Genomic DNA, 14,468 nt, shown 5'->3' with positions numbered 1-14,468 from the left:
TGGAAAGACTTTGGGTCATGAGATTGTAAAACTCCATCTGTGAAAATGACTAGTTTTGACAAGTGATTTCCATCTAGTGACTGTCATGCAGGCCTGATTTTGGTGCCAACGTTATCTGCATTGCTGCTGAAAGTACTGCAGTACTTTCTGATAATGTCAGCAGTAAAATATATCTGGAAGAAGGAGATTCTGATACATGTGCTTGCTACGCAGGGCAGCACAGTGGCACAGTGGTTACCACTGCTGCCTCACTGCGCCAGGGACCCGGGTTCAATTCTGGCCTTGGGTGACTGTGTGGAGTTTGCACATTGTCCACTTGTCTGCGTGGGTTTCTTCCGGGTTCTCTTTTCCCCCCCCCCCCACAGTCCAAAGATGTGTGGGTTAGGTGGATTGCCAAATCTAAATTGCCCCTTAGTGTCCAGGGATGTGCAGGTTGGGTGGGGTTGCAAGGATGGGACGAGGGAATGGGCCTGCGTGGGGTGCTCTTTCGGAAGATCAGTGCAGACTTGATGAGCCAAATGGCCTCCTGCGCTGTAGGGATGCTATGGTTGCAATAGCATTCCATTTTCATCAAGGCTGAGACCAAAGTTACAAATGACAAAAGAAGACATTGAGTCCACAAGCAGAACATGACCGTGTAGTAAGTTATAGGATCAGATTCCTTTGAGGATTATAGTGTCAGTTGGCCATCTCAGCTGCGAAGAATCAGGAAATTGGGAGACGGGTAAATGCAGGGAAGAAGCATGAGGTTGAACGCTAGTGTCAAAGAATTTCTTTATTGGGACAGTGCCAAATGTTGTTCGATAGCGGTGGGGAACTTGCCAGCAGAGCCAGCGGGAAACTCCCAGAAAAACCCGGCACAAATCACACTTCGAAACTTTTCCGTTAAATCACGCCCTTAGTCATTTTCTTGGGCCTTGGAGAATTTCACCCCGGTCTAGTCCACACTTCGAAATTTTTTCAGCAGTGGGCAGCTGAACTTGCTGGCAAGACTGGCCCCTCCAAGATCGAGCCACCATTTTGAAAGGGTGCTCCGACCTCCAAATACTCTGCCCCCCCCCCCCCCCCAAAATGAGGACACCCCGGGGCAGCACGATGGCGCAGTGGTTAGCATTGCTGCCTCATGGCGCCGAGGTCCCAGGTTCGATCCTGGCTCTGCGTCACTGTCCGTGTGGAGTTGACACATTCTCCCCGTGTTTGTGTGGGTTTCTCCCCCACAACCCAAAGATGTACAAGGTAGGTGGATTGGCCACGCTAAATTGCCCCTTAATTGGAAAAAATGAATTGGGTACTCTAAATTTATTTTTTTTAAAGTGAGGACACCCCACTGCAGGTCCCCCCTTTTCAGGCCTCCGCACTCCTCCATTTGGGGGGGGTCTAATGGCTCATTTAAATATGTCATGCGAGATCCTGATGGCAACGTCTTGTGAGATCCTGTTGGATCTCACAACGTGTTCCGTCACAGAGTTGGGCGTGACCAGACTGCTCGATCGCGGCCACAGAGTGGAATCCTGCTTCCCGTGTATGAAATAGAAAGAATTTACACCATCCCTCCTCCATCTAATTGTTTGCAAATGAACCAGTGGTCTTCACAGAGGCAGCTGGGGCCGCTCAGTAATGACAGCCATGGTGTGCGATGTATATACTCGGTGGTCTTCAGGAACAGCTAGGAGGAACTTAGTTTAGCCGAGTGGGTTCTGTGATCAGCAAGAAACCTTTTGAAGTGCAGTTGTTGCAGCAAGAAAAGGACAGCTAATTTATGCAAGATCCCGACCACCTCAATATGTAATTGGATCTTTTACAGAGAGAAAGCGTAAAGTCCCTCTAAATCCTCCCAACATTGCAGCTCTCCCTCAGTACTGCACTCGGAGTGTCAGCTTAGATTTTGTGCTCATATCTGTCGAATGGAAGTTGACGAGAATTCTAGCACTGGGAAGGCTGATTATTCATCATTACTGGAGGTGTTCAGTATCAGTATCTTTCTAATATTTTAGTATCTGTTCTGCCTGTGTTTACCTTTGTTCATACCCAGTTTTACTGTTTTATAGATATATTAAGTGTTGTAATATCCTACTGATGGGGAGAGTCTGCAACAAAAATGATCTTATGGGGAAACTTGGAATTGAATTCCCGCTAATAAATTCTCAGTCTTATATGTTTTTGTTGTGTCTCCCTCCCTAGGACATCAATGAAATGGTGAGCACAGAACGGCCAGACTGGCAGAGTCTGATGCAGTACGTAACCGCTATATACAAGTACTTTGAAACTTGACATCTCCCTCCTCGAACCATTACAGAAAGTGTTTGCAGAGCAACATTTGGGAGGTCATGCCAATGGTGCCCATCATGTTACAACCCTGTGCTGAAACACACTGCCTTATCATAGCAACCCATGGGCCTCCGAATAGCATCACTTTGCAAAAGAACATTTTCCTGTTTCAATAATCCTTCCGTCCAGTAAAGAAGTGTGCTCCTGAGTGATCTGAATGCTGTTCGAGCTCCACTTCTGACTGCTACTGCTGTCTTTCTGCAATGCTGAACTGCTCAGTCACACGTCTTCTAATTGAAGGGAAATGAAGTATCAGTCCAAGCTAGACTGGAAAGACTATCCCATGCTCTGAGAGGAAATGCAAATCATTTTTCAAAAAGTAAGGCACCATGTTTACAGCACTCACCTTGATGTAGTTCATTCGCTAATTACATAGGAGGATCTACCAGTATCAGTCTTTAGAAACAACCGTTTCTGTTATAAAGCCTTCAGGTGACAATGAAACCTCAAATGATGGCTGTGGGATTGCCAAAATAGACCACGTGGATGGGGCCTATAGGACTGCATACAATACTTGTTGCACTAGTATTTAACTCTGAGACCAGTTCCCTGGACCAGTTCGCTTGCTTTCTGCAATATAATTAATTATATGAGTTTATAGAAAGATTCCCCGAAAGTAAAATGAGTTGGAGAAGATTTCTTTCCCGGGGTGCTTGAGGTTGAATCCAACCAGACTGATGCAGTGAAGTGTCCTGTCAAAAAGCAAATATCTTTAACAACTGCCCCTATTTAGACTGTTACCCAGTTACAAAAAATGGTCACATTTTTTTGTTTCTGTTCATAGAGTTTTTAATTTTTTTGAGTATTATCATCATGAGCAGCCTCGAGCCTTTGAAAATCTGTCAGAGCCGGTTCGGGAGTAATGTTGGTGAAGAGTGATTATATGTGCTTCAGTTTGAACTGTCCCGTTCACACAGTGCCCACAATGGATTAGCTTCCACAACTACTCAAAAGCAGTCCTTCAGTGTGATCCATCACCGTTCCGTTTAAAACGCAGTGTGTAAAGCAATAAAGTTACTCCTTTCTGACAATTTTATTTTTAAATCATCCCATTGGTAACATGTCAGAATCCATTGCTGGTAAGCACAAATCAAAAGCACAAACTGCCCATAACCTGCTCACAACGGCTGGTGTGGGAAGAGGAAAAACATTCCTTATGCAAGAAAGATTCCTGATGTCAGATCAGATCTGAGTCAGGTTCTTGGAACAGTGTAAAGAATGATTTGCACTACATGTGGCCTGTGCAGTTCCTACTCTGGGAGTGTTTGACATGACCACGGGGGAAACTTTACTCTGTCTAACCTGTACTATCTAATACCTGGGAGCGTTTGATGGGATACGAGAACTGGATAGACCTTGACAGTATTTAACATGTTCTACAAAGTCAGAAATTAATCAAGGAATCAGAGGGAATGATGGATAAGGGAGACTCTCAAAGAATTTTAATTCTTTTCTATTTCCCTCAGTTTGAGTGCTGCTTTGTTACTGTTACAACCAGATAGGTATAGTGATTAAAATACAATATGAATTCTGAAAATATACTGCTGATTCATCAGTATTTGAAAGGAGAAATATTTCAGTTACTCACCCTCAATTCTGATGAAGAGACTGATCTGAAAATGCTCCCTGTTATTTCATATTATTGTATGCTTTTAGCATTTCCTCATTCTTTGTTTGGATATTAATTCTTCTATAAATATACTGTCAAATCGCTCCATCTAACTAGTAGAGGCCTATCAGGGCCCTGATGAACCTCTGCCTGAATGGCCCATGTAACTGGTAGGATGTTTTCATGGTTGTCTTCACGTCATAACTTTCATCACTTCACATCGATGCCGAATATTAGTGTAGCTCCTCCACACCATCTTGTTCAGTCACTCTCCCAGCTAGTGATATTCATCTCTTCAGCAGAATAATAGAATGGTTACAGCACAAAAGGGGCCTTTCATGGCTCTCTGACAAAGAGACTAAGTTAGTCCCACTCCTCTGACTTTTCCTCATAGCCCTGCAAACGATTACCTTATCTAATTCCCTTTCGAAAGTCACGATTGAACCTGCCTCCGACACACCCTCAGGCAGTGCATTTCATATCCTCACCACTCATTGTGTAAAAAGAGGCTTTTTCTTAGGTTACCATTGGTTCCTTTGCCGTTCACCTCATCCATGCCGCCTCATTCACCATCTTTCCATCAATGGGAACAATTTCTCCCAACCTACCCTTACCTTGTCTGGACCCTCATGATTTTGAACACCGCTATCAAATCTTATCTTGACCTTTTTCTTCTCTAAGGAAAACAGTCCCAACTTTGTTAATTGATCCAAAATTAAGTCTGTCATTTATGAAACTATTAATATTTTACAAATTTGGGGAGAGACATGTTTTTTTTTTAAGAAGTATTAGGCCAATTTATATAAAAGTCAGAATTCATAGTGACTCTCCGTGCTGTCCAATCTCCACAGTAGCAGAGGCTGTCCTTAACATTACTTGGCTGGCATCTAACAACCTGAGTGATTTATTTTCAATGGGGTTGATGCTATTCATTATATACACTATTTTGCTGCTGGGTTTATATTATTGACTCCCTAGTTTCTGTGTGAAAGTTCTCTGTGTGGTTGGCCTTTGAGGCACTCAATAATATTTTGACGGGCTATCACAACTCCACATTATATTAAATGGCATTATCACATTGCAAGGTGCCTCAGCTAACATTATCTCTGCTACTTCTTTAGTATTTCACAATTCATATTGTAATAGTTTTTTTAAAATTAATTTACGGGATGTTCTGGTTAGGCCAGAATTTATTGCCTATCCCTAGTTGCCCTTCAGAAGGTAACATAGTGTAAAATCGGAACTCAGCAGTGTGTCCATTCCTTATGTATGTTTTATGTTCAGTACTGCTGCTCTCGATCTAAATCGGTGCTTTCCGATTGATGCAGGTTCTATTTTACTGAATGTATTTACAAAGAAGTGCTGTTCATTATTCAATTGGCATTATTTGTATTATTTGCATGGTATCAGTAGTGTGTGCCTTATAGGTACAGCATGCTTAGTAGAAAATTATGTATTTTGTTTCTATTAATTTGTTTAGTACTTCTGCTAATGTTCTCACAGTTGCCAGTGAAATGTGACAGTATCCAATGTAGATAGATGTTTGATTCGCTGTGTGAAACAGGCCGTTTTCTGGATTCTGGTTCACAAACCGTTGCCCTGGGATGTGTAACATTAGGAGACCAAAGTATTCCATAGCTTGTTTGAGGAAGGCCCAATTTTCTTTTCATTCAGTAATTAAAATGTTGTTTAGCTTTTAACGTTGAGTTGGGTGTTGAGATTACACCCAGAACAAGGAACCCACTATCCTCCCACCCCTCACCCCCAGCCCCGAAATTACACGAGATGTCATGAACCAACCCTTTCAATGTGTGTTTAATCTCACTCCAGTAATCTGTTTATTACAGCTAGTTACATGTAGAAGCCTCATAATGGATGCCAAATTGAGGAACTTTTACTTTCAGTAGGTACAACTCCACCCACCACTGCATTTAACCTGAGTAACTAATAAACTCAAGAAGTGGAGGTCAAGATTGTGCTTTTCGATTCAACTGGGGTACATTGACAGTCTGGAATATGATTTCCTTTCTCACTGCTTCAATTTTCCCTTTCTCTCACCTTTTTGGTCATAATGAAGCTGACATTGGTGGCAGTGGTTGCCTGAGGCTATGATCTACTTCCTTATCTGATCAGTGTTGTTATGTGCATGTACAGCAACACCATCTCTCTAGTACTTCTAGTCTCTAGTACAGGAAGCATGTCTGTCCTGTAAGAACATCTTGTCTTTTCTATACGTTCCCTACTTTTATTTTCTATTAAGTTACAGATCAGATAATGTGCACAAGCATTCACACTCCACGAAACCTCTTATTTACTGGGCTTCAGCAACTGGTACTCAATGTGGCAACAGCAGAGATATGTGCCAGTGTTGCCAAGGCTAGCAATTGGCAAGATTCTATAAGCACAATCTGGCCCTTTTTTCTACCAGGCTCTCTATCTTACCATCACTATGTCACTCTTACTCCCTCTCTCATAGTCTCTCTCTCTCTCCCTATCTCCCTCCTCCCTCAACCTCCTCTTTCACCCCCTCGTCCCTTTCCCTTCCCCCTCCTTTCTCCCCACTTATCTATATACCTCTCTCTAACCAGAACCACTCCCAGACAGAGTAGGAACACAGGTTCAAGTCTTCCTAGGATAGGATGAATGTAAGTTGAATGTTGTGGGGACCACAGCTTCATGAAATGAATTCCCTCCGTATTAGTTTCACTGGCAACAGATTGTTATTCACCTGTGTCTGTGAGCCAGGTGATTTCAGCTTTAGGAGTGTGGGGAGAGACACCGTGTTCAGAGAAAGAGCAATACTCTTGCTGTCCTGGTGGTCAGCCGCTGTGATTAGGAAGCTGCCATGTTTTATTTAAAGTCAGTTAATAGTTTTGTCAAATCTGGCAATTTTGTCTTAGTGCTGTGTGAAGCCCGCTGGCATTGGCATTAGTATAAGGCAATGAATTCAGTAACACATAATAGGGAGGTCCAGGACTGTAGTAATCCACGGGAGGCAGGAGTTCCGTCACCACACCAATATTTATTTACAATAACGATATTACAGGAGCAGCTACAAACAGTGCTGCTAGCAGTCCAGTCAACTTAAGACTGGCTCACAAAGCCTACACAGGTGATTATATGTGCCCCCTCAATGAGCTATCATTGAGGGAGCTCATACTCCAATTGGCCAACCAATAAAGCCAATTGGAGTTCATTACAAGGACACATCCCATTATTCACTTCCTTGGCCTCTCTGTCCGATGGTAGCATTTCCTCATCTACAACTAATTCAGTAATAACATGCAGCTTTGAGGGCTGCAACTTCCTGTGGCAATCCCTTATTTCCACCACTTTATTCTTCCCAAAATAATAGGTCTCTCCCTCCGTGGGCCAGAGTGGCTCAGTGACTCTGCCTGTTCCCTGGCCGCTCTCGTGCTTGACCTTGCAATAGCTGACACAGAACAATGTGGAAGGTTTGCACTGGTTCCTGTCTCATTCATGGTGAACTTTGGAAGTTTTCTTTACAGAAAGGTGCCAGTAGTTTCATAGTAATTGCTGCCTCTGATGATGAATGTAAATGTTTGTAAAACTCTGTCTATCCCCACTGTTCTACCCCATACCCATCAACAGGATACAAAAATCAGTTAATTATGCTGTCCCAACTAGATGCTTATATGGCACAGTGAAAAATTTTAGTAATCTGATTCCAGTGGCACATTCTCTAATATGGCAATTTTCTCTTGTTGCCCAGTCCCCCCAAACATGAAGGAAAGCAATCTCTTTTCCTCATGTTTTACTGTTTTAAAACTGTAGGCCTGTGAGGAGGAATACAGACAGCATCTCTGGCAGTGGGAGAGGCAGGTTAAGCCCCAGGGACCCTCTTTTACAGGTCCTGTAACTGAGATAGCCCCCTGTTGCTTCTCTGTTCAATTCTGCTGCATTTTAATTGTATTTTGTTTTAATTTGAGATTCTTAGCCCTGTTGTCACCCTCAGACACGAGAGTGTGGGAGTATGGTTGCTAATGAATCATTCGCATTATTGAAGTCACACAGTGCAGCCTGTGCAAGACTGTGTTCAATGAGACGAGCATCATTGAAATGTTTTGTAATCTGTTTATTGGAGAATGTATCTATAATCTTGCATATCTTGCCTTCATTTGTTTTGCAAATATTCAATTAGTTTTTTTATGTAAACATAAAGTGGAGAACACTAAACCACCAATATAAAAGAATCAAGTATTGCTGTGTGTTACTTACATCTGGGTTGTACATTTGCACCTTATAGAATCTCCTTATTATTTGAACGGAATCCTTTTTGCTCACATCAAAATATTTTGCAACTACACTGTTATACTGCAGTTGGGACCACACATTACTGCTCCATAATGATTTTTTTGTGTTTAATTCTGTTATGATCTCTGTTGAGGTGGGTAATAACTTTTAACAAAGAAATCCAAAATCCCAATTATTTAAATAATGAAGCCAAAGTTCCATGATTTATATGGGTGGGGCACGGTAGCACAGTGGTTAGCACAGTTGCTTCACATCTCCAGGGTCCCAGGTTCGGTCCCCGGCTTGGGTCACTGTCTGTGTGGAGTTTGCACTTTCTCCCCATGTGTGCCTGGGTTTCCTCCGGGTGCTCCGGTTTTCTCCTACAATCCAAAAATGTGCAGGTTAGGTGGATTGGCCATGCTAAATTGCCAAAAAGGTTGAGTTGGGTGGGGTTACTGGGTAGGGGGTGTGGGCTTGGGTGGGGTGCTCTTTCCGGGAGCCAGTGCGGACTCATTGGACCGGGTGGCCTCCTTCTGCACTGTTCTATGATACTACATCATAATTTCTACTGCACAAGAGTCAAACAAAGCACATTCCTTCAAAACGTCTTCAAAACTCTTTCCTCCTGACAAAGAATTTCAGCTCCTATTTTTCCCTGGGGCTAATCCTCTGCTAACAGCAGTGTGCTAGAGGCGGTGGTATAGTGGTAATGTCACCTGTAATGCAGAAGCCCAGACTTATACTCTGGAGTCATGGCAACTGTTAGAATTTAAATTCAGTTAATGAGTCTGGAATTAGAAACTGGCCTTGGCAATAGTCACCATGGGATCATTGCCAATTGTTGTGAAAACCCAACTTGTTCACGAATATCCTTTAGGGAAGGAAATCTGCCATCCTTACCTGGTCTGGTCGACATGTGACTCCAGACTCATATCAATGTGGTTGACTCTTTACTACCCTCTGAAATGGCCTGGTAAGTCACTCTGCATCAAACTGCTACACAGTTTTCAAAAATCAATGAAACCCAAAGGACCACCTGGCATCAACCTAGGCACCAAAAATGACAACATCGAAGCCTGCAAAATCCTCCTTACTAATAACAGGGGCCCTGTGATAAAATTGGGAGGGATGTCCCACAGATTAGGCATGCAACAGCCATAGTCATTCTCAGAGAATCTTATGTTATGGACAGTGTTTCAGACACAACCATCCCTGAGTATGTCCTGTCTCACCGGCAGGACAGACCCAGTAGACATGGCAGCACAGTGCTATACAGTTGGCAGGGAGTTATCCTGGGAGTTCTTGGCATCGGCTCTAGGCACCGTTACATTTCATGGTATCAGGTCAAACTTGGGCAAGGAAACTTGCTAATTAACACGTACCGTTCCCCCCTCAGCTGATGAATCAGTACTCCTCCATGTTGATCACCACTTAGGGGAAGTACTGAGGGTGGCAAGGATGGAGGATGTACTCTGGGTGGGGGACTTCAATGTCCATCACCAAGAATGGCTCGGTAGCACCACCACTGACCAAGCTGGCCGGGTCCTAAAAGACAGCTGCTAGACTGGGACTGTGGCAGTTGCTGGGGGTCTCATTATCACCAAACTGCCTATCACAGATGCATCTGTCCATGGCAGTATTGGTAGGAGTGACCAATATGTCGTCCTTGTAGAGACAAAGTCCCTTCACATTGTTGGGTGGCACTGCCACCATGCTAAATGGGATAGATCAATTTCAAACAGATTTAGCAACTCAAGAACGGGCTTCCTTGAGATGCTGTGGGCCATCAGGAGCAGAATTGTACTCTACCATATGTATCCTCAAGGCCTGGCATATCACCCATTTTACCATTACCATCAAACCAGAGGAGCAATCCTGGTTCAATGAATTGTGCCAGTAAGCATACCAGGAGCAGCATTAGACTAAAAGAGGTGTCAACGTAGTTAAACTGCAACATTTGCATTGCAAGCAGAAAAAGCAGCAAGTATCAGATCTAGGCTCTGCACTCCTGCCACATTTGCTCATGAATGCAAGTGGACAATTAAATAGCTCCCTGAGAAGGCAGATGAAGAATTTGGAACAATCTTCAGCTAGAAGTGCCAGATGAATGATCCATCTCTGACTCCTCCAGAGGTCCCCAGCATGGCTGTCTTTAGTCAATTTGATTCAATCCACCTGATATCAAGAAATGGCTGAACACGCACTGGATTATGGACCCTGACAGCATTCTAGCAGCAGTACTAAAGACCCATGCTCCAGAACTAGCTTTTCCACTACAGCTTCAACACTGGCATCTACCCAGCAATGTGGAAAATTGTTAAGCGTCGCATACTTGGCAGTAACCTGCTCACTGACGCTCAGTTTGGTTCCGCCAGGTCCACTCATCTCCTGACCTCATTACAGCCTTGGTTCAAACATGGACAAAAGATCTGAACTCCTGAGGTGAATGACTGCCTTTGACACCAAGGCAACATTTGACCAAGTGTGGCATCAAGGAGCCCTAGCAAAACTGGAGGAATAGAGGAAAACTCTCCGCTGGTTGGAGTCAGACTTAGCACAAAGGAAGGTGGTTGTTGGAGGTCAGTCATCTCAGCTCCAGGACATCACTACAGGAGTTCCTCAGGGTAGTGTCCTAGGCCCAACCATCTTCAGCCACTTCATCAATGACCTTTCTTCCATCATAAGATCAAAAATTGAGATGTTCGCTGATGACTGCACAATGTTCACCAACATTCACAACGACCCAGATATTGATGCAGTTCATGTCCAAGTGCAGCAAGATCTGGATAACTTTCTGGCTTGGGCTTATAAATGGCAAGTTACATTCGCACCACTCAAGTGCCGGGCAATGGCCAGCTCCAACTGGAGAGAATCCAACCATTTCCCTTTAAATTGCATCAACGTTCTGGGGGTTACTGCTGTTACGATCCACAAGATGTTGGAGAGAGGAGTCAATAACATTTTTCTCAAAGCAGGCAAAGTTTCAAATTCAAGACCAACACCCTTGCAGGGAGGTTTACTGGAGCAGTTTGGGAAGGGTTTAAACTAATTTGGTAGTAGGGCGGGATACAGAGTGGAGGTAGAGTAGGGGGTTGATGCACAGCCAAATATAGAAGAAAAACCAAGTAAGTCTGGAAGGCATTGCAAAGATAGGCATGTTCAGACACAAGGATATATGGCACAACTGGATGGTATTTATTTTAATGCAAGGAGTCTTACAGAAAAAGCAGATGAATTGAGGGTGTTGATTAGCACATGGGGGTATGATATTGCTATCACAGACATGGTTAAGGGAAGGCAGGACTGGCAGTTCAATAGTGAATCTTCAGACGAGATGGGGGAGAGTAAAAGAGGAGGTGATATTGCATTATTGATCAAGGAGACAACAACTGCCGTGACAAAGGACAATAGTTTAAGCTCCTCAATTGAGGCCATATGAGGGCAGCATGATGGCGCAGTGGTTAGCATTGCTGCCTCATGCCGCCGAGGTCCCAGGTTCGATCACGGCTCTGGGTCACTGTCCGTGTGGCGTTTGCACATTCTCCCCGTGCTTGCGTGGGTTTCACCCCCACAACCCAAAAGATGTGCAGGGTAGGTGGATTGGCCACACTAATTCCCTTAATTGGGAAAAAAAATGCATTGGGTACAAAACTCTGGTACGGCCGCATTTGGAGTATTGCGTACAGTTCTGGTCGCCTCATTATAGGAAGGACGTGGAAGCTTTGGAACAGGTGCAGAGGAGATTTACCAGGATGTTGCCTGGTATGGAGGGAAAATCTTATGAGGAAAGGCTGATGGACTTGAGGTTGTTTTCGTTAGAGAGAAGGTTAAGAGGTGACTTAATAGAGGCATACAAAATGATCAGAGGGTTAGATAGGGTGGACAGTGAGAGCCTTCTCCCGCGGATGGAGGTGGCTAGCACGAGGGGACATAGCCTTAAATTGAGGGGTAATAGATATAGGACAGAGGTCAGAGGTAGGTTTTTTACGCAAAGAGTGGTGAGGCCGTGGAATGCCCTACCTGCAACAGTAGTGAACTCGCCAACATTGAGGGCATTTAAAAGTTTATTGGATAAGTATATGGATGATAATGGCATAGTGTAGGTTAGATGGCCGTTAGTTTTTGACTTCCCATGTCGGTGCAACATCGTGGGCCGAAGGGCCTGTACTGCACTGTATCGTTCTATGTTCTAAATTTAAAAACAAATTGAAGCCATATGAGTAGAATGGTTTTTTTTTTAAAGGGGGGGGGGCAATCACTTTGGGAGTGTACAATGGACCCTCAAACAAGGAGAGATAGAAGATTATAGTCACAAACATAGGTCGTGAGAGGGTAGATTTAGAACTGATGAGGAGGAATTACTCAGAGGTGGTGAAGTTGTAGAACTCCCTGCCCCATAGTGGGGTGGAGTGTGAGTCATTAAATGGTTTCAAGAAGGAGATGTATGTTTCTGATTTAAAATGGGTTAATGGGGAACAGGTAAGGAGGTGGATTTGTGACCAGAGAGCGATCAGCCATGATCTGATTGAATGGTGAGGCAGACTCAAAAGGGTTGAATTGCTCCTAATTCCCATGTTCCATATATGTATGCAAACCTCAGAAGTGTAGACACAATAGGATAATAATAGTAGGGGTTATCAACTTCCCCAATATTAAGTAGGACAATAGTCTAAAAGTGTGAAAGACTTAAAAGGGGGCAGAATTCTTAAAGCGCTTCCAGGAGAGCTTTGTGAACCAGCATGTAGAAAGACCTATAAGAGAGAGGGACAACACTGGTCCTAATTTTAGGAAATGAAGCCAGGCAGGTGGGAGAAGTGTCAGTGGGGGAGCATTTTGGTAATGGTGACCATAACTCAGGAAGATTTATTGAAAAGAACAAAAATGGACTGGAAATAAAAGTTCTGAATTGGGAGAAGGCAGATTTTAATAGGATAAGTCAGGATCTGGCCAAAGTGAGCTGGCAGCAGCTAATTGCAGGAAAATCCACATCAGGGCAGTGTGAGTCATTCAAAAAGGAAATAGAGTACAGGGTCAACATGCTTATATAAAGTCAAAGGATGGGACCAACAAATTCAGAAACCCTGGATGTCAAGGGATATACAGGATTAGATAAGGGGAAAAAGGGAAACGTATGGCAGATACAGGAGGCTCAAAACAGTGAAAGGCCTCGAAGAATATAGAACGTTCAGGGGATACTTTATAAAAAAAAAAATTTGGAGAGCGAAGAGGAGGCATGAAGAAACACTGGTGGACAAAATGCAGGAAAATTGCATGGTGTTTTAGAAGTATATTGAGGGCAAAAGGCTAACCAGGGAAAGAGTAGGGACCAAAGTGGCAATCTGCGGAGCCAGAAGAGACAGATTAGGATTTAAATAATTGATTTGCATCTATTTTTACTGTCTAGAACGCATATGTAGGTATAGAAATCAGGGAGGGGTCTGTGATATAAGTTTTAAAAACTAGCATTGGGAGGGAGGAGGTATCAGCGGTTTTACCAGGTTTAAAAGTGGATTAATCCCCAGGCCCAAGCGAGATGTATCCCAGGCTGCTGTGTGGGACAAGGGAGGAGATTGCAGGGGCTCTGATGCTAATTTTCAAATCCTCTCTGGCCACATGTGAGATGTTGAAGACAGTAAGTGTAACATAAATGGCAGGGAAATAATTGGAAAAACCTCTGAAGGACAGAATTCATCTCCACTTGGGGAGGTAAGGATTAATCCTTACCAAAGGATTAAGGGGCAGCATGGTACCATTGTGGATAGCACAATCGCTTCACAGCTCCAGGGTCCCAGGTTCGATTCCGGCTTGGGTCACTGTCTGTGCGGAGTCTGCACATCCTCCCCGTGTGTGCGTGGGTTTCCTCCGGGTGCTCCGGTTTCCTCCCACAGTCCAAAGATGTGCAAGTTAGGTGGATTGGACATGATAAATTGCCCTTAGTGTCCAAAATTGCCCTTAGAGTTGGGTGGGGTTACTGGGTTATGGGGATAGGGTGGAGGTGTTAACCTTGGGTCGGGTGCTCTTTCCAGGAGCCGGTGCAGACTCGATGGGCCGAATGGCCTTCTTCTGCACTGTAAATTCTATGAAATCAAGGATAGCCAGCAGGGCTTTGTCAGGAGAAGATCATGTGTCACAAAGTTGAATGAATTTTTCGGGGAAATTACTAGGTGTGTAGATGACAGTAGTGCATTTGATGTAGTCTACTTTGGACTTCAGTAAGGCTTTTGACAAGGCCCTGTATGGGAGACTGATCAAGAAGGTCAGAGCCCATGGGATCCTA

General features: G+C 43.9%; 1 protein-coding gene across 8 annotated transcripts in view; it reads left to right on the top strand.

Moving 5' to 3' along the window:
- specc1la (sperm antigen with calponin homology and coiled-coil domains 1-like a) overlaps nucleotides 1-8,151 on the top strand; it is a 389,888-nt gene extending 381,737 nt beyond the window's left edge. For all 8 annotated transcript variants that reach the window (XM_038794043.1, XM_038794051.1, XM_038794093.1 and 5 more), the window contains one exon: nucleotides 2,182-8,151. In XM_038794043.1, the coding sequence (XP_038649971.1) occupies nucleotides 2,182-2,271 (90 nt within the window). In that variant the 3' untranslated portion in view covers nucleotides 2,272-8,151. The remainder of the gene's footprint in view (nucleotides 1-2,181) is intronic.
- The last annotated feature ends 6,317 nt before the right edge of the window (nucleotides 8,152-14,468 follow it).

Source organism: Scyliorhinus canicula, chromosome 1 (genome assembly GCF_902713615.1).
Source record: "Scyliorhinus canicula chromosome 1, sScyCan1.1, whole genome shotgun sequence".
Lineage (NCBI taxonomy): Eukaryota > Metazoa > Chordata > Chondrichthyes > Carcharhiniformes > Scyliorhinidae > Scyliorhinus > Scyliorhinus canicula.
The sequence above is the reverse complement of the archived record's forward strand: the minus strand, read 5'-3'. Positions and strand labels throughout refer to the sequence as shown.